We start from the raw sequence: 20,113 nt of genomic DNA, 5'->3' as shown, positions 1-20,113 counted from the left end.
GAGAAATTTTTTCATTAAATTTCGGCCGGTGTATGGGACCAGTGCCCACCCAGCATCGTGATGAATTTGGGAGCAAAATCTAAAAGCCAGCTATAACGGCTGGGAGAACCACACTTAACCTCCTTACTGATTGGATGATCGTTAACCTTTGCTGAGGCATGTGAATGTGAGACACCAGTCAACTGGCCAGCTTTAGCCTTTCATGGGCTGTCATGGCACAGATGGATGGATATTGATATACAGTATGTTGATCCTCAGAATTGAAGATGTTCTGCATGAACAGTAACTTATATAGGATTAGGCCTATCATTAAAAAGAAACAGAAACATAAATCATTTTTTGTGTTTTAGTAATAGAATGAGGCTAAGTATAAAAGAGTAGATGGCCTATCAGTATAGTTTCATGAAACTAATCTCAGGAATTAGTTGGAAATGTTTAAACGTCTTATGCATAGAGAATATATCTTTTGGTAATAGTGATACCGTACGGTCAAAATTTTTTACAATTACTTTTTTTTTTGTTACATTTACCCTTTTAGATACTAAAATATCATATTTAAGCAAAACAAATTCGCGAAATTTGGATCATTGTGCGAATACCTATGTCAAGAACCACAAACTATACCCCATCTATTGTAAAAACTACGAAATATGCACCAACATTTTATTTAATATTACATACAGTACTAAAAAAACATGTTTGTGACTTTCGTTACAGTTAATTTGTCAATCGCTTGGTAGCTCCAATATTTCTGTATTTTCTCCATGGATGTTGTAACACTCACTATTGGGCTTTTATACCTATAGCTTTCGAAAAAAGATCGATTTCTCCAGTATGTTATGCACCAGAGGCTATATTTTTATATGAAGAGGCTTTGGGGGGACTGGTAGAGGACCACAGCGAATTTGATGTGAATTGTTCGTAGGCAGAGTGGTTTCCTACATTTAATGTGGTAGTGAAAGGGCTTCTCTGCATACCGTACACGAAAATACTTAGTGACTTCGCACATATCTTTGTAGAAACCATGCTTAGTTCATATTTTGGTGGTGCTGATATGTGATATGTGTAAGAAAAAAATAACAAAGTTTCATATTACACATAATACATTTAATTGAAAACTTTATTTCACAAAATACCCACCGAAATATAGTGGCAGCTTTAACGCCGAAATTATACATCTTATTTCACCAAAAAAATAGCTACAGTCTCTACTTATGCACCCTGCATTACAGTTTGACAGAAATAAAATTATCTAATGATTCATCAGAGACAGTAGGAGTGGCTTAATGTTTATCCAATTAAAAGACATGATGATATAATTACCGCATTAGGATTTAGAGATGAGTCATTTCCTTATTTCATTTATAACTATTAGTAGATTATCGTATTTCACATGACATAAGGAGGAGGCATTTTCCCAAATCCGATTTAATAAACTATAATTGCATAACGTTTCCATGGTTTTATTTTAATAGTATTCCACATTTCCATGGTTTTATTTTAATAGTATCCCACATTTCCATGGTTTTATTTTAATAGTACCCTACATTTCCATGGTTTTATTGTAATAGTATCGCTCATTTCCATTGTTTTATTATAACAGTATTGCACATTTCCATGGATTTATTTTAATAATATCGCACATTTTCATGGTTGTGTTTTAATAGTATCGCACATTTTTATGGTTTTATTTTAATAGTACCGTACATTTCCATCATTTTATTGTAATAGTATTGCTCATTTCCATGGTTTTATTTTAATAGTATCTCACATTTCCATGGTTTTAATTTAATAGTATTGCTCATTTCCATGGTTTTATTTTAATAGTATCGCACATTTCCATGGTGCTCTTTAATAGTATCGCACATGTATATGGTTTTATTTTAATAATACAACACATTTCCATGATTTCATTGTAATAGTATTGCTCATTTCCATGGTTTTATTTTAATAGTATCTCACATTTCCATGGTTTTAATTTAATAGTATCGCTCATTTCCATGGATTTATTTTAATAGTATCGTATATTTCCATGGTTTTATTGTAATAGTAAACCTGTTGCATAAAACTGGTTACTCCTTAAATAAAAAATATGTTATAATGATTGTTTATAATAAATTATCATTGATATAGAGGAAAATCAAACCCTTAAATCTGTAACTTTTACTAAACCCACAACCTATCACAAAGATGAAGTGTTCAAATGCTTTTAAAGAAAATGTTGTACATTTTTCCTGACATCGTGATATAGTAAACAAATAAATGATAAAATGAGGCTGTGAATGTCACCATGCATGATTGAGTTCAGCTTATCGTGATAAACGATTGGCACTCGCCATGAAAACATATACTTGACAGATAAACTGAAGTGTCTGTGTTATGTAATATAAATGAAGTGCTTTTAACTTTCTGATAGCATTTTATTGTCACTAACAAAGATGAGAAAGTATTAGAAATTCGTTCTCTGTCTCTCTATCTCTCTCTTTTTTTCCTCTCTCTCTCACTCTCTGTCTCTTTCTCTCTCGGAAAGTCATTAATTAAATATTTGCTATCAGTATATGTTCGCATGTAAATTTTTCCTACCAAAATCTCGAAAGCAATTTGTGTGAAAATGCGAAAAATATTAAATTATGCTTAGAGCACTTATGTTTATTATCGCTAATAATAAAGTGTAAATAATAATGCAATGTTGCACATATGGGTATTGCGATAATTCCCAGACGGTGGTAGGGGAGAACCTTTTAGAAGTAGAATTAAGAGACGTCCGGATTTTGCCAGACATGTTCTGCTTTTAGTGTGTGTCCTATGCTCGGCCAGCCATTGTAGAAAATCAGAAATTGTCCTCCTTTTCTCTCTTGTCAATTTTCAGTGAACCAAAAACAGAAACTTTCTTATGTTTGGAGTCCATTAGACGAATTAGATTTGTGAAATTTAATGTAAGACTGCCTGGAGTTCATTAGAGAAATTATATCTGTAACATGTACCGTAATTAAAGGTATCTATTCTATGTTGTATGGATTTCCACAAGCATCTACTACTGGATGACAAACAACATTCTTTACTCAAACAAATGAGGTTATCAGAGAAGTACCAACAATCAAAAGATCTCATGTTATGTTAAAGTTGCGGCAGTGATATCAGTAGCTTAGTCGTATACATAGGAGGAGGCATTGGGGGGGGGGGGCACTGTCCCCCCCAAACTTGTCAGTACTCTTATTTTTTCTATTAACGTTAGAAAATATTGACTTCAAAAGATCTGTTTTGCTTTTGTTTATGATCAAGTTTCTATGCTTAAATTGACGAATTAATGTCTTCAGATCATGTGTCTGGACTATAATATTTATTTTAAATTTCTGAATGTAGAAGAATTTCTATACCTCATTTGAGGAATGGAAACATTGTAATGTTTCTTTTGTAACAGCCTGTACTCATGTGTTAGAAGTCTGCAGGAATTCAGGCCGGCACTTTGAGAAATATGAATAACATACTGCACAACAATGCAGAAAAAAGAAAAGTGATCCTGGTATAATATATAAACTTAAAGACGAGATTAAATAAAATAATTAGAATTTACATTTCATATGATATCTTCAGAAAGATAAGCTTTATATAAAAAAAGTTGCATAGTTTTTATTGATGTATATGTGTTTCTGTAGGAAAAAGGAAAAGAGGGAGATTGTTTTAAGTTATGCACTATTATAATTTGTAATAGACCTACAGTTCAAGCTCCTATACAATTCGGTCCGAAATATCGCGAGTGTGGATGTAACACTGTAAGAAACATGCCCCCCGAAAATACCTTTATTAAATGGTCGTATTCCGATATACTGCACCACGGTCAAACTATAACGGGGGGATGAGGTAAATGATGTCCCCCATAACCCCATTATATGGAGATTCTACGGTTTGCTTTGCCCCCTCCCCCCCAAGGAAACTGTTCTCTCTTCTCCTATGGTTGCATTTAAGGATAGAAGACATAATAATACATAAAATCTTAGAATTCTCTACATAATTCTACGGAGTAGTTGATCAACTAGTACTAAGAAGTTTGTGTTTCACATTTCTGTTTATTTTTTACATATATTGTTCAATTTACTTACTTTTTAGTAAAAGTTACAATATAACAAGAGAGATAAACACTAAAAATAGTAAAGGGTGTGGCAAAACAACCTCCCTAATTTGAAGTTTAAATAAAAAACAGATGGATAAAAATAAGGAACCTGTATTAATATGAATGGTATCTAAACAGTGGGAAATTTAGGTTTACATGCGTTGCCATAGTGATATCAAATGACATGCGCAAAACAACAAGAATTGAATAGGAAACTTTATTAATATGAATGGTATCTTAACAGTGGGGAATTTTTCATTTTTTGAATAACGTGGCTCTCAAGTGGTGTCCTTCACTATCAATGCATTGTTGAATGTGACTTCGGAAATTCTGCATCACTCTAACTAGCATTTATTGAGGAATAAGACCAATTTCTTCCTGTATTGCATTTCTTAGGTCTGGCAAAGACCTCGGCTGAGGTGTTCAAACATCAGCCGAGGTCTTTGCCAGACCCCCATAGAAAAAATCGCAGGGTGCAAGGTCTGGTGATCGTGCTGGCCAGGGGGCGCCGCCAAGTGAAGAAATTAAGCGTCCAGGAAGCATCTGTCTCAGGACTTGGAGAGAAATCTGAGCTGTGTGAGAGGTGGCTCTGTCCTGATGAAACCATACTTGGTCAATCTGCAGCACATTGAGTCTTGGTGCCAAAAAATTGTTGATCATAAAAGAGTACCGCTGAGAGTTCACTGTCACAGTAGCACCATTCTCTTCAAAAAAGTAAGGACCAAGTATCCCGACTCTTGCAACCGCGCACTATACGGTAACACGGTCGTTATGTAGAGGTTTTTCATGAAGATCACGAGGGTTCTGTCCACTCCAATATCGGAAATTTTGATGATTCACGCATGTAAACCTGAATTTCCCACTGTTTAGATACCATTCATATTAATACAGTTTCCTTATTTTGATCCATATGTTTTTTATTTAAACTTTTAATTAGGGAGGATGTTTTGCCGCACCCTTTATTTCAGGATGTTGTAATACCAGTATATTACCGGTATACGTTAAGATGTAAAATCCAAATAATGCAGAAGGAAATAATACTAGTATGAAAAAAATGAAAGATTAAATACATCTGAAAATTGTCTTAATGATTAGTTTATAAGATCTTAGTCCTTTTTTAGTCTGCATTCATCTAAAAACTTTACGAACCATTTCCTATAAATTTAATGTGAATACCAGTAGTTATGGTTCAAGTAGGTCTGAACAGTAAACAAATCGAGACACACAAATTAAATTAGAAATACAGTAGCGTGCAAATTAATCCGAACAACACAATTACTTATGCAAAAACACTCAAAAGGGGATGAAAAAAGGATCTAAGACATACCTCAGTAATCTATATGGCCTCCCTTGTTCCTAACAACAGCTCTGAGACGATTTGGCATGGATTCCACTAATTTCCCATAAATATTCTTCGTTTCTTCATCGCGAAACCATACACCAATGAGGGCAGAAATCATCTTCTCCTTTGTAGAACAATCCATTTTTTGCATTCTTCTTTTGCAAATTGACCACAGGTTCTCAATGGGGTTGATGTCGGGTGAGTTGCCTGGCCAGGGGAGTACCTGAATATTCTTCTTGTTGAAGAATTCTGTAGTTTTTCGAGACGTATGGCATGGTGCCAGGTCTTGTTGGAAAACACCTCTGCCATCCGGAAATGATTTTTGCAGCTGGGGTACTATTCTGGTTTCCAATAAGTGAATATATTTGTCAGGATTCATCATTCCCTTGATAGGTGTTAATGCTCCAGGCCCTTCATGTGTAAAACAACCCCAAAACATTACTTTAGGGGGATATTTGGGTGCTTGTTGGAGATGGGCTGCTGTCACTTTTTCGGATCCTTTCCTTACGTAAGAAACACGGTGGCCGTGGACCTCGAAATGAGACTCATCGGAAAAAAGTACATTCTTCCAGTCATTCACTGTCCAGTGTTGATGTAATTTTGCCCACATTAAGCGTTTTTTACACATAACAGGGGTTAGCAGTTGCTTCATAATAGGCTTACGAGCCCTTCGTCCAGCTTCCAAAAGCCTACGCCACACTGTTGTGACGTGAATATTCGCCCCACTGGTAGCCATTAACTCGCGGGTTAAGTCGACAGCAGTTAGTCTAGGATTTAATTTACTTTTCCTGACAATTAAACGATCATCTGCAGGTGAAGTCTTCCTTTTCCGGCCACAGATTCCTTTTTTCTGGGGTGTGATGGATCCAGTCTCCCTGTATCGTTTTATGATCGAATTAACAGTAGCCAAACCGATGTGACATTCTGCAGCAATTTGCCTCTGTGTCATAGAAGAATGCTCTGCTAATGTTATAATTTTAGACCGTTTTCGTGGAGTTGTATCCATTTGTGAAGACGACAGAATGTACACAGGATTGCAGTATTAAGTCTTCAACACAACTGAAATGCTTATAAGTACAAAACGACAGGCAAAATGTCACATACGTATTATAAAAAAATAATAACGATAAACCTTCAACAATGGAATTACACGTACTACAGATGTCAATTAAAGCGGTATGAGCAGCTGTGAGGCCAACAATGGCAGAAAATGTAAAAATATGTCGTGTTCGGATTAATTTGCACGCTACTGTATAATGTATATATTGAGATAAACTTACAGGATGTGATACAATGAAATGGTTTTTGTGTTGAAGACCCTCAGAAAGCTTGGATGGAAGGAATGTACTGGTAGAGCTCGAAAGAATAGTTGTGCTATCCATGAACTTGTCCACTTGTTCGTACACTTGTCTCTTGAGATCAAGTCTCTCTGGAACACACTCCTGCACCAGTGTTGCTCCTTTGACAGCTTCCTCCAGTTTTGTTGTGCCTGAAAATCGTACATCCATTTTTCATCTGTTGTTTAAACAATATTTTGCCTTAAGGAGAAAGCGTTTAATACCTATTTATCAATTTTATGTTTAACATGGTCTTAGAAGTTTATAAGCTGCATGCACAAAATTGTTGGTTCGATTTTATTGTTTATGAATATTTTATCTAGGGTTGCCAGGTTTTCAGAATGCAAATGAGGAACAGTTGCAACATTTAACTCAAGGAAAGATAGAGAGAGATAAACACACAAGAGCTATCTACGACCAGATACTCGTATTAGCATGTTGAAGCACAGTTAAGGAAAAAATACCTTAGTCTTACACCATTAAAGCTGTAATAATTATTACTAACCATAATTTTTTTTTTCTAAAATTTAGAAGACACAGTAATGATATCTGGGATTCATATTGGAAAGATATAATTGCAAAGTTTGTGTCCATACAAATATCAAATAAATTATATATGTATTTCTAAATGAAACACATTCTCTTTATTTCATGCCCATGAGAAATACTCATTTTGGTTTAAAACATTGAATAACAAAACTACTGGTTAGCATACAGGCAAACTGAAGATCGACCAAGATAGAAGTATATTGATATTGACATTTTTTTTTTTAAATAGGGCAAAATTGAAATTTCTAATAAAACGATGGGATAGCCAGGGGGAAGGGAAAGTACTGTCCCATTCAAAACAGTACATATGGTCAGCCTACTAGTAATTGCTTGGGAATAAAATTATTTTTTTTAACAAAACATAACTAGAGATTTAAATTTATTTTCTTCGTTGTCACATTTCTAAAGATGATGATGTCTCATTGTTTCTTCTCATAATTCTACAACATGATAATGTATAAAAAGTATGAGGAAATAATAAAATAAAAAACCGTATCCATCTGTGACATAATGTCCATAAATACGGGATTTTTTATGTCCTGTGTAGATTTCATATGGGACAAGTTTTTCAATCAAGCCTCTAAATACAAGATATCCCGTACAATACTATGAGACCTGGCAAACCAAAAAAAAAATTTTATCATTTGATGCAATTACGTAACATCGCTTTATTGCTTTAAACTATATACTTACTGCAGTTTTTGTGCAGTCACAGAATGATAACTGATGAACAGCAGTAAGTGTATTCCTACACTGTTGTTCTATTTTTAAGTACAGTAATATTCAACAAAAGACAGAGAGCAAATTATGTTAAGATCTTCATATTAACAGTTTAATTTAAGTCGTGCCTTAGAAAGTAATTTTTCTTTTCCTGATAGCACGTTATTCTGTGAACTTGAAACAGAATAGTCTTCAATACTCCTTCATGTCATATTCACATTGTGCCATAACAGACTTGCTATAGAGAGAATGAGAAAACCTTGAAAAATCTTTTATAATCATCTAGCATATTTACAATATCCATCGAGTCATAAATTGAATTGTAAAACTTCTGACCCAGAAACCAGAATGTGTGCTATATTATCAGGGCAAAGGACGTTGAGAGCAAATGAGTGAGTGTCAACCTATCATGAGTATAACACCATAACATCCCAAGACATACATCTGAATTACCACAGGCTTACCAGAAGTCTTAACAGCATATCACATAGAGGCAGCAATTTATATAATAAACTTCCACAGAAAATCAAAGAACTTAACATAAGAAAATTAAAAAAAGAGGTAAAGAATATTTTATTAACACATATGCCATTTTGCACAAATGAATACCTAAATTTAAAATTTTAGAATTTAACGTTTCTTGATACTGCCCTTGACCATTTATGTTTCAGGTAACTCAGAGTTGAAGAAAAGACAGGGAAAAGCAAAAAGAGAAGATACTAGATAGAACAGTGGAGACTGAAGATCAAGCTTGTCCTAGAGATATATATATATATATATATATATATATATATATATATATATATATATATTCTTTTTTTTTTCTCTTTTTTTGCATGTCACTTAATATTAAACTGTTAAATTTATTTTGTATTACAATCTTTGTATAATTTCTGTCAGGATTATTCTATTATTATTATTATTATTATTATTATTATTATTATTATTATTGTTACTATTATTTTATATCATCAGCATTATTATTTGATCCCTGTAAAATTTATGTAGACTACTGGACTGTACCCGAGCACGAGCATATGCTCATTTCGGGTATCTATCCAAATGTAAATTCAAATGTAAATTGTAAATAAATTGTAAAAAATTGTAAAAAAAAAATTAGAATTAAGTCTATTTTTGTATTATATTGTATGTTATGTCAATTTTCTTGTGTACTGACGACGCCATGAATGCTTGTAATTCTATTCGGCTAATAAAGATCTAATCTAATCTAATCTAATTGACAAGGACTTTCATATGTAATTCTCGTGAATCTATTCTATTTCCTTAAGCAAAGCAAATTTAAGGTAGATAAGATTTCTCAAAATGTTTCAAGTGTTGATGATCGATATTTCAGCATAAAATGAGATTCTGGTATTATCTCTCTTCACAGTCCTCCTTTCTGTACTGAGTTTATGACGATCTTTTAATTTAAAATGTTGATAACAAACAGAAAGAATGCATAATCAGAACTGATATGTCAATACTGTCCCAAAAATATCAACGCCAAGGATGTACAATAATAAAATAGCTTTGTGATAACAATGTAAAAAATTAAAAAGGTGTGCCAGTAGTGAGGAGATAGTGGGGGGACTTGCTTATCTGTCAGTCACTTTTTAAAGATTTACTTTCTTCAATAATATATTTTTTTTCTCGATGTCACTCAAAGAAATCTATGACTTTCTGCCAATATAAGAGATTGATAACAGAAATATATTGCACAACCTGACTACTGAATATTATCCATATCTTCATTTTCTATTGACACTTACACTTCAATTGATATTTTTTTAAATAGTATTATGTAACATATAAAATATAACTGTTACGTTTTTCCTAATTGTGAGAATGATTTAATTTTAATTCCGTTACAAATCCTTTAGGCAAATTCACTTTTATAAAACTGTCAATTTATCAAAGGCTGAGGAAAGGTGACATAAATAATAGAAAACAGAACACAGTGTCGTACTCAGGGGCGGCTCGTCCATAAGAGCTGCGGAGCTGCAGCACTCCCTGCTTTGACAGGAAAATAAAAATAATATTTATTTTAATTTGTAGAAGAATTGTTACAGCTTTTATTGGTAAATTGCTTTATATTTCATCTGGCCGAGAATATGTATTATTATCTTATGCATAATCTTTTTGCGCATCGACTGTATTGGAATTGACACTGCATTCAAAGTCATCCTGGGATCTGCAGCTCATAGAGAGTGTGTCTTGCATGGTCAGGGGGTAGAGAGGTGAAGGGAAGCAGAGGGAAACTGCTGCTGTTTAAAACCCATATCTCGCTGCAGTTGCTTGCAGAGCCAGGCCACAAGGGATCTTTCTTCTCCTCCCACACCGCTATTGTAATGCTGTGTCAAATGGATTCTCTGTTCCCTTGAAACTTAATGACAAAATTTTTATTTTCTTTTCACATACTTATTGTTGTAGAATCTTATCGAGTTAATATAACGAAATTAATATTCTCTTTTGCCTTATTATTACGTATATATCCAGCCTCCAGCAGAACCTAATATTTGCCTTAACTCAAAATGATTGCACCAGTAGAATCCTTTTGATATAGCACGTAAAATACGAAAGAGACTTCTTTTCCAGTTTTAGAAAATTGTTGACCATCAGTATTTCTGAGTGTTGCTTTGGTGTGACGTCTTAATACCGAGTGCAAATTTGCAAGCATGAATGTGTGTGAATTACAGAATATTAATTTTATTTTTCTCAACTTTCCCTTGCAGAGAATATTGATGTAATGAAGTGAATTAAAGGATCGTCCGTTACCTGACTTAAATCTTACGTAAGCTTCATCCAGCCGAAATAGTGCATATATGTAAGGAAGTATAACAATGAAATTTACGCTAAGCATTTGTGGTTACGTGGATGTGAACAAAAAAAATCTGTATTTTGTTTTCCTTGCCTCCTCTTCGGTGATGTTGCATGGACTAGGAGTGGTGTGACAGATTTAGGACATTTGTCCCTAAAAAGCAAAATGCACGAATCTTCGCAGTCTCACCTGAAAAATGTTGCTTCATTGGCTATGTTACGCAACTCATACTGCTGTGCTATTAAGTGAAACGAACAGAACAAACATTCTCAAACATAATCAAGAAGTGAGAAAAAATCGTGAAATGATTAAAAAAAAAAATATATTGATTGTATCAAATTTTGTGGCCAATGTGAACTTCCCCTTAGGGGACATGATGAAAAAACGATTCGAAGAACCCTGATGTGTTTCGTGGGTTGCTACAGTTCGTGAGTAATCTAAACGAGCCTCTCAAAAATCATTTGGAACATGCCACTGTTTAAGGTTATTCTAAGACAATTCAGAATGAACTGGTAGATTGTAAGTTGAGTATCTGCCGATCTGAAATTCAGACTGAAATCGATGGTATTAGTTTTTCTTAGGGATTAGCAAATGGTCCCACAGACATCTCCCAACTAAGTCAGGAAGTTTTGGTTTTTCGATATGTAGTGCATTTATTTTTGTCCTATACTTATTAGTAATGGTATTAAGAAGTGAAATTTGTATGTACCGAAATCTACTGCAGCTCTCCCAATCCACAAGTTCACGAGCCGCCACTGGTCGTACTGTTATTTCCGTAACATTATTTGGTTTCATAAGTGAGTACGGACAAATTACACAGCTTACTAATATTATCAGTAGCTGATATATTAGCAAATGAAGGAACTAAAATAAAAATTAAACAAAGTTTCTCATAAGGTTGTATAAAGTGTATTATTATTCATCTTGGCTACATAACTTTTAACACTATATCACTTCGGAATATATACTTTATTTCACGTGTTAAAACTAGGTTACCTTGTTGACTAGTTTCAGCCTAGTTTCAGCCCCAACATATTAGACAACATACGGTAATAAGAAAGGCAAAACAAAATTACAAAAAACATAGGAATACAACACAAACACAAGAACAGAAAAAATACATCACACTAACATACGAAAATAAAAACACACACAAAATTCCAACCTCATTCAAGAAATTAAATTAAATATAGCATACAGAACAAAAAACACTCTACAAAAGCATCTCAACACACAAACAACACAAAGAAACAAATACACCACACAGGCGTATACAAACTCAAGTGTAACACCTGCAACAACTTCTACATACAGTCGGACACTAAAGTCTACATACACCCTAAAAATAACACTTAAATTCAAAATCAATAAAGAAAATATTATGTATTCACTTTCTGTGACATAAACAGACATTTTAGGAAATGAAAAACAACATATATGCTGCATTATTAATAACAATTCCATATAATAACATCTTAAGCACACAAAAGAAAAACCGTTCAGGTACAAAAGTCAACATACATTTTGATTATTTTTACTTTCAGGCACCATTTAATATTTTGTATGTCCACTTTTTGCTCCCTCACAGTTTCTAAACGTCGAGGCATAGATTCCACCAATTTTTTTGTGTCCGCTGATGTAAATTTATTCCACTCTTTCACTAAGGCAGCTTTCAAATCCTTCTTGCCTTTTCTTTTGTATTTTTTTTATCCTCTGTTTTAGTTCCCCCCAAAGATGTTCAATTGGGTTGATGTCTGGTGACTGGGGAGGCGAATGCAACTGTTTTGGTACATTGTAAATTAGCCATTCTTTTACGACAATGGCCGTATGCTTGGGGTCATTGTCTTGCTGAAACACTCAGTCTGTTCCTAGCCCCAGTTTCTCAACAGATTGTTTCAAATTCTCCTTTAATATGGTGAAATACTTCCATTTATCCATAATATCCTCAATAAATACTAAATTCCCAACCCCAGCTCCAGACATGCAACCCCATACAAGAATATTTCCACCACCATGCTTCACTGATGGGACAAGATTTTTCTTTTTCAAACTTTCATTCCTTTTTCGCCAGAGCTTTTGCTTTCCATCATACTGAAAGATGTTGAATTTACTCTTATCCGTGAAGAACACTGTATTCCAGTTTGGATGCAGAGTTGCAAATTCTAGGCTCTTCTGTTCATTTACCATGCTTATGAATAGTTTTTTCCTTGCTGTTCTACTTTGAAACTCATGCTTTTTCAGAAGTCTTCGTACTGTGATGGGATGAACAATATTTCCAATAGTATTTGCGACATCTACCGCCAACTCCGTTGCTGTAATTTTGGGATCTGAATTCACTTTTCTAGTGATGTGTCGTTGCTCCCTGTTAGATAATTTTGTTGGTCTTCCACATTTAGCTTTGTTTTCTACACTACCTCGATCATTGTAGTTCCTTATTACGGTTTGGACACTTGCATGGCTCCTTCTAACAATTTCCCCAATTTTAAGCAGTGGAAAGGTATTTTTATTGAGTTCAATTATATTTTTTCTCACTTCCACTGGTATTTCAGTTCTTTTTGGATCCATGATACGCGATCAAATTATGTATTGTAATACACAGCTACTGTATCAACAAACTGCACCAATTTTACTGTGTTCACTGCAACGTCTCTCCTACAACTGACGAAAGAATCGAAGTGTATGTTGACTTCTGTACTTCAGTAAACACAAACAGTTGCATCTATCAAGCATGTAGTGCAAGATACTGGTCTGAATACCTTGGTTTTTGTTGTTATGGAAGTGAACGCAGACATAGAGTTTCACGTTAACATCTGTGCATTCAGAGTTGTACAAGATATGCTAAAAATGGGGGTGTATGTAGACTTTAGTGTCCGACTGTAGGACAGACAGGCAAATCATTTCAATCACGTTACAAAGAACACATCACAGCCATAAAAAAATCACAAAACAATTCCACATGCGCAGAACACATCACAAATGCTAACTACACCTACGGCAACATAAATACAGACATGGAAATTCTACGTATTCAACCAAAAAATAAAAAACTAAACACTAGAACAATGCCGGTACGAAATATACAGACACACAAAAACACATCCCCATGAAATCCTCAAGACACGACTCAGTTTCAGAGCACACACACTTTTTGACTCCACATTACACTAGACAAACACACCCCCACAGGAAGCACAATCAGAAGGCGCGAAAACCAATACCACCCAGTTATGAGGATAGCCTACAACAAGCTGAAACTAGTCAACAAGGTAACCTAGTTTTAACACGTGAAAGAAATAAATAAATTATATATTTCAAAGTATTATTATTGTTTAGTAACTATCTGAAGACAGTTTGGAACCTCATAAGTGACACCAATAAGGCATCACTCCTGACGTAACTAAGCCAGGAGATAATGGGGTAGGGTGACGAGTTAAAAAATATGATTAATTTCAACCTTTACCACAATTTAATAGCTGAAAATCAAAATTCAAATGTAAGTATTCCTGAAAATTGTAAAGTTAATTCTTTATGTGTCTAGAAAATCTGTTGTATCTATGTTTGGAATGGTTACTGGTCACGATTGACTAAGTAAGCATTTTTATAGAATTGATTTATTAATATTTTCAAATTGCTTAACATGCCCAAAAGAAGAAGATATTATGAATATGTAACACCTGGCAAATTTATTGTCAGTCTCTCAAGAGTTTTGTAGATCTTACGCCCAAATATAGGAATATATTTTGACTGTTGGATCATTATTGAAGCAATATGTAGTGTAAATTACTTTTTTAAATTCGATAATTATTCTAAATTTATGGCTATCTCTCTCTTGCAATTTCTGAATTGTCTCTATGTCATATAAGCCCTAAGCAGTAAAATAAAATATATATTCTTGCATCTGAAAAAATTATAGGAATAAACATAACTTTTATTTAATGTAATAGAAATATAAAAAATAAGAAACATATGGTGAAGAATGAGTAGAACGGAGAAAAATTATCTTCGCCACTGGGACTCGAATCCGGGTTTTCAGCTGATGCTTTATCCACTAAGCCACACCGGATTCGAGTTAAGATGCCGGATTGAATCCTTCTCAGTTTAAGTTCTACCTCTCTGTTCCCCTTTGGTGGCCTACCCTCATGTACTGTGTACATTGTGCCACTGTCACACATTCTGTGACACAGTACATGAGGATAGGCCACCAAAGGGGAACAGAGAGGTAGAACTTAAACTGAGAAGGATTCAATCTGGCATCGGGTGGCTTAATGGATAAAGTGTCAGCTGAAAACCCGGGTTCAAGTCCCGGTGCTGGAGAGAATTTTTCTCTGTTCTACCCATTCTTCACCATATGGTAATGCAGAATTCCTGCACGGAAATATCATATGTACTTTGGTACACCATAGTAATATGATAAGAAAATATTTTTAAAACACATAAAATTTCAAATTTTCTTCTACTAGAATATGATATATATTTTCTCTCACACACTCTTTCCCAACCACCAAAAATACGTGACAAATTTAGTTATGAGAATACCTTTAATGAGTGAACATTGCTGACTTGCTGTTAGTTTTCCTCGAAGTAATTTCTTTGATTCCAGAGTCTTTGTCTGCTCCTCTATATATTTAAGAGCAGATGTGATCTGGTCCTGAACAATGTCATAAATGTACACGTTGTAACCAACACTAGCAAATAGCATAGCCCAGCTACGACCAATCAAACCACTGGAAACAAACATAAATACATAATTATTTAAACTACACTTCTGATGCTAGTCCTAAAAATACATTTGACTCATATTCAAATATGACATGGCATAGTAGACTAGATTTTTTTAGCGTGAACATCTCTAACAGCATGATCTATTTACAATACATTATCTTGAAGTAAACCAGAGTTGAGCTACATAATATTACACAATCAAATTGAAACAGTAATAAATGTATGTACAAGAATATCTATTTATTTTGTTAATTTTCTAATTACGGTTTATTTAACAATGCTCACAACTGCAGAGGTTATATCAGCTTCGCCGGTGTGCCGGAATTTTCTCCCTCAGGAGTTCATTTATATGCCAGTAAATCTACTGACATGAGCCTGTCGCATTTAAACACACTTAAATGCCATCGACCTGGGCTGGGATCGAACCCGAAACCTTGAGCATAGAAGGCCAGCACTATACCAACTACGCTACTGAGGCCGACTTTATTTTGTTAAAACCCTAACCAATAATAATATAGAAATATCAGTCTGTTGTCAGCTTTAATGTGAGGATGTAGTAACTAAGTATGAATATGTATAATTCATATGAGAAGGATTTATTCTTGTTATTTCTAACTCAGTGGCACTAAATTAGCTCTTCTGTTTAATAATTTGTATCACCACCACCACTAACAAAACCAGTAGCAGTGGTAGCAATGAGTTTAGTCACATTGGTCTCAATCTACTTATTCATTTTTGTATAATTTTATAATTATTTGCCTAACTGGTTTGTTACTCTTTTATGTAGGAAGGGTTACACTTGGAAGAAGAGTGCTTTGGAAGGTTAAAGCACCCTTTTGCTCCTTCACTTCACGCGTATATTGAAAATTCATACAAAAATAGTTTCAAAACACTTTCATTGTAAGCTATGACACTTTGCTATTTTCTTTTAAACAAAATAACATTCCTTGTTCTTGTTAAAAATACGCTATTTTAGTTTCTTTATTTAATCTACTGAAATGTGGAAAATGCTACGATTGGTAAATATTGAATTTCGGAAGGGGGTACTACAACCCAGCAATGCGCTCTATCCTCAAGCTAGACGCTTTCCCAACCCACACCATCTGACTGCATTAATATTCGCTACTTGTCCAGGTTTTTAGCAGGCAAGCTCAATTTTCAAACAAAAGTTGCCCGATTTTGAGGAGAACCAGAATATCCATAAAAATTGAATGCGAGTATTTCTTATAGCTATGTTTTCCCTTGCCGAACTTGCAGTGTCCTGACACAAAACCTTCTCATGGGTTCTTACTATACCTTCCGCAAAGTCCACTGCTGTGAAGTAATGGTTAGCGTGTCTGACAGTGAATGACCGGGCCTGGGTTCAAAGTTACCTGGTTGGGGGTTTTTCCGGTGTTTTCCCTCAACCAATTGAAGCAGAATGCTGGGTAACTTTCGGCGTTGGATCTCGAACTCATTTCGCCATCATTAATTCAAATATTGGAAGCATTTGAAATGTAGATATGGAGAAGACTGGAACGTGTGAAGTGGACAGACAGAATAAGAAATGAAGCTGTGTTGGAAAGAATGATGCTGAAACTGATCAGGAAGAGGAAAAGGAATTGGCTGAGTTACTGGCTGAGAAGAAACTGCCTACTGAAGGATGCACTGGAAGGAATGGTGAACGGGAGAAGAGTTCGGGACAAAAGAAGATATCAGATGATAGTCGACATTAAGATATATTGATCATTTTGTTGTTATTTAGTCAACTGTCCGACCTCACAAGTGATATCAATAAGGCATCATTTATGAGCAACTAGGCCAGGAGATAATGGGGTAGGGTGGCCAGTTCCCTCCATTGCATACAACATCAATTAGTTACATACTACACTAATAAAATCAGACTTCAGATGCATACAAACAAAGGGGTTTGGGAGAAAAACCAGGCAGCTCCAATTTTTTTTCTTTTTTTGAGCTATTTATGCACAGAGGAAAAAAAATACGCTCTATCGTTTGGTCGAAGAACAGGTAGTTCCAAGAATTACATTCACAGTTACAATGCATTTTGTACCTGCCTCTTCTGTACATGCTTATTGTTTGGTAGTAAGTTTTTCTTCATTATCTCGAAAAGCACTGAATTGGAACTGCCTGGTTTTTTCCACAAACCACTCATGTTCTTCCTCTGACACAGTCCACACCTGTGGAGTAACGGTTAGCGCGTCTGACCGCGAAACCAGGTGCTCGTGTTCGAATCCCGGTTGGGGCAAGTTACCTGGTTGAGGTTTTTTCCGGGGGTTTTCCCTCAACACAATATGAGCAAATGCTGGGTAACTATCGGTGCTGGACCCCAGACTCATTTCACCGGCATTAACACTTTCATCTCATTCTGACGTTATATAACCATAGCAATTGAAAAAGCGTCGTAAAAAATCCTCTGACACATATCGTCAAGAGATGTACTGTCTGATAATAGAAGTACATATCAGCCAGAATCTCAATCAGAGAATATGGATCATATGAGGAGACAAAAAGGAAGGCAGAAAATAGCAAAAAAATTGGAGAAAGCTGGGTTTGCAATGAAAGACCTGCCTTTAGGCAGAACACGGAATGAATGAATGAATGAATGAATGAATGAATGAATGAATTCACGTATCATCCATAGGCTACCATAGCCCGCGTTAAGTTCACGGTACGGCGTGCTTTACTTGTATACCTACAAGAGCGCGACCGTTCAGCTACGGCTACCCTATCATTCACAAAATAGAAGTGGTAAGCACAATAAGCCTCAGACAGCAGTGTAAGCCTTCGGATCCCGCCTCCGTACAAGAGAAAAAACCTTCCGCGATCTGACCTACAGGCAATTTTACACATACAGCACACATTATAATTAGCGGCATCAATAAGCTCTAATTAAGTCCTCAATCGGAAACTAAAGTTTGTCGTCATAGACTTGCTTCGTGAATGAACGACCACAAAAGCCAACATATTAGAATCGGATGAACTACGCCATTACTTCTATCGTAAATTATCCATATCAACACGTCACATGTTTTGCCTGCAGGCAGGAATCCCTACCTGACGTAATCGCATGGAATAGGAAGAGGAACGTATGTGGTTAGCGGTTCGGTTTGTCTTCGGAATGTCCTGAATCACGCTTATTACGCATTTCTACAACTTCCTAGCGCTACTCGTTTCTAAAGCCAAATATGAGACGTGTGATCGCTGATGAGCTATGGAAGGGAAAGAAATAGATAAATTTTGAAGTGAAATATGCTGCGTATAAAAAGTACCTTATCGGAGGAGATTGAAAAAAACGGTGTAACGTAAATGACACTTATTTTTCTCATTATACATTTTATACACTACGTAATAAAACTGGTGTTTTTCAGTAACTCTATGTCAAATGAATTATGAATAATCACTGCCTAACGTATTTTTCTTTTTGCAAAGACACATACACTCCCATTATTTTAACAAAGTCATGCAAACGAATAGTTTTAGTTACAATTACATTATATTTTTACGCGTTTCGTAACAGTTATGGTTGTATCTTAAATGGAATTATATTATTGCGTATTTTACAAAGATACAACAAAAAATATAATTTCGAAAATTCATAAAATACTAAATACAGTAAAAATTAACTAGCCTATAGTCCAACTTCAAAAAATTAATCAACAGATACAAAGACAATTTATTTTAATATAAATAAAAAACTGAAAAATAATTTAATAATTTTGAGATTATACGGAATTGCACGGAAAACTTTTCAGCGAGTCTTTGACGTGTAGGTTAATGTCTATATCCGTCCTTCACTAATAGGAAAAATGAAAGGATTTTATGGAACGGAAATTCCGCTAAGACTGTCATGGAAATGCTTACGTCTTATCAGATAAAATGCCAATCAAGAGTCCATTCCTATACACAAGTACATATACCTATAAGCCTACATACATAACCTGCTTGGAAGAGCTTATTATAATCCATTGGCGGAGGGATTGTAATATATTTTTAAAAATGTTATTCTTTGTCATTGGCATAAGCCCTACCATTTTTTTTTTTCATTAACTATCAATCATAATACGGAACCGATGAGCAAGTCGTACAGCCATTGATCGTGGAAGGGCAGTTGGTGAGACTAGATGGCACACTGGAGTATTTCTGGTGCTAGCCGACAGACATTCTGTTCACAAAATTCGCTAGCATACAAGGGATGATTACAGTGTTAGAAGAAGGACGCCCAATGGGCGGTCATTATACTTATACGTAGTGTTCAGTCAACTGTCCGAAGACAGGTCTGGACCCCACAAGTGATACCAAGGCATAACTCATGAGACAACTAGGCCAGGAGATAATTGAGTAGGGTGGCCAGTTCCTTTCCCTCTCCATTGCATACATCGCTGACTGGATATATATTACACTAATCAGACTTCAGAAGTATAAAAACAATTATTGTTCTTCCTCTGACATATATAGTTAAGTGAGATGTACTCCTGATAATAGAAGTAGGATGGGTATCACTATATCAGCCAGAA

At 35.0% G+C, this 20,113-nt stretch overlaps 1 protein-coding gene across 1 annotated transcript in view; it reads right to left on the bottom strand.

The window, feature by feature from the left end:
* The window catches only part of Had1 (beta Hydroxy acid dehydrogenase 1), a 42,686-nt gene that overhangs the window by 6,171 nt on the left and 16,402 nt on the right, over window positions 1-20,113 (bottom strand). The window contains exons 2-3 of the mRNA XM_069828991.1: window positions 15,414-15,601; window positions 6,734-6,942 (exon numbers count right to left, since the gene is read on the bottom strand). Of these exons, the coding sequence (XP_069685092.1) occupies window positions 6,734-6,942; window positions 15,414-15,601 (397 nt within the window). The remainder of the gene's footprint in view (window positions 1-6,733; window positions 6,943-15,413; window positions 15,602-20,113) is intronic.

The sequence above is a fragment of the Periplaneta americana genome, chromosome 6, assembly GCF_040183065.1.
Source record: "Periplaneta americana isolate PAMFEO1 chromosome 6, P.americana_PAMFEO1_priV1, whole genome shotgun sequence".
NCBI classification, from domain to species: domain Eukaryota; kingdom Metazoa; phylum Arthropoda; class Insecta; order Blattodea; family Blattidae; genus Periplaneta; species Periplaneta americana.
Note: the sequence above shows the minus strand (reverse complement) of the source record. Positions and strands in the feature narration are given on the sequence as shown.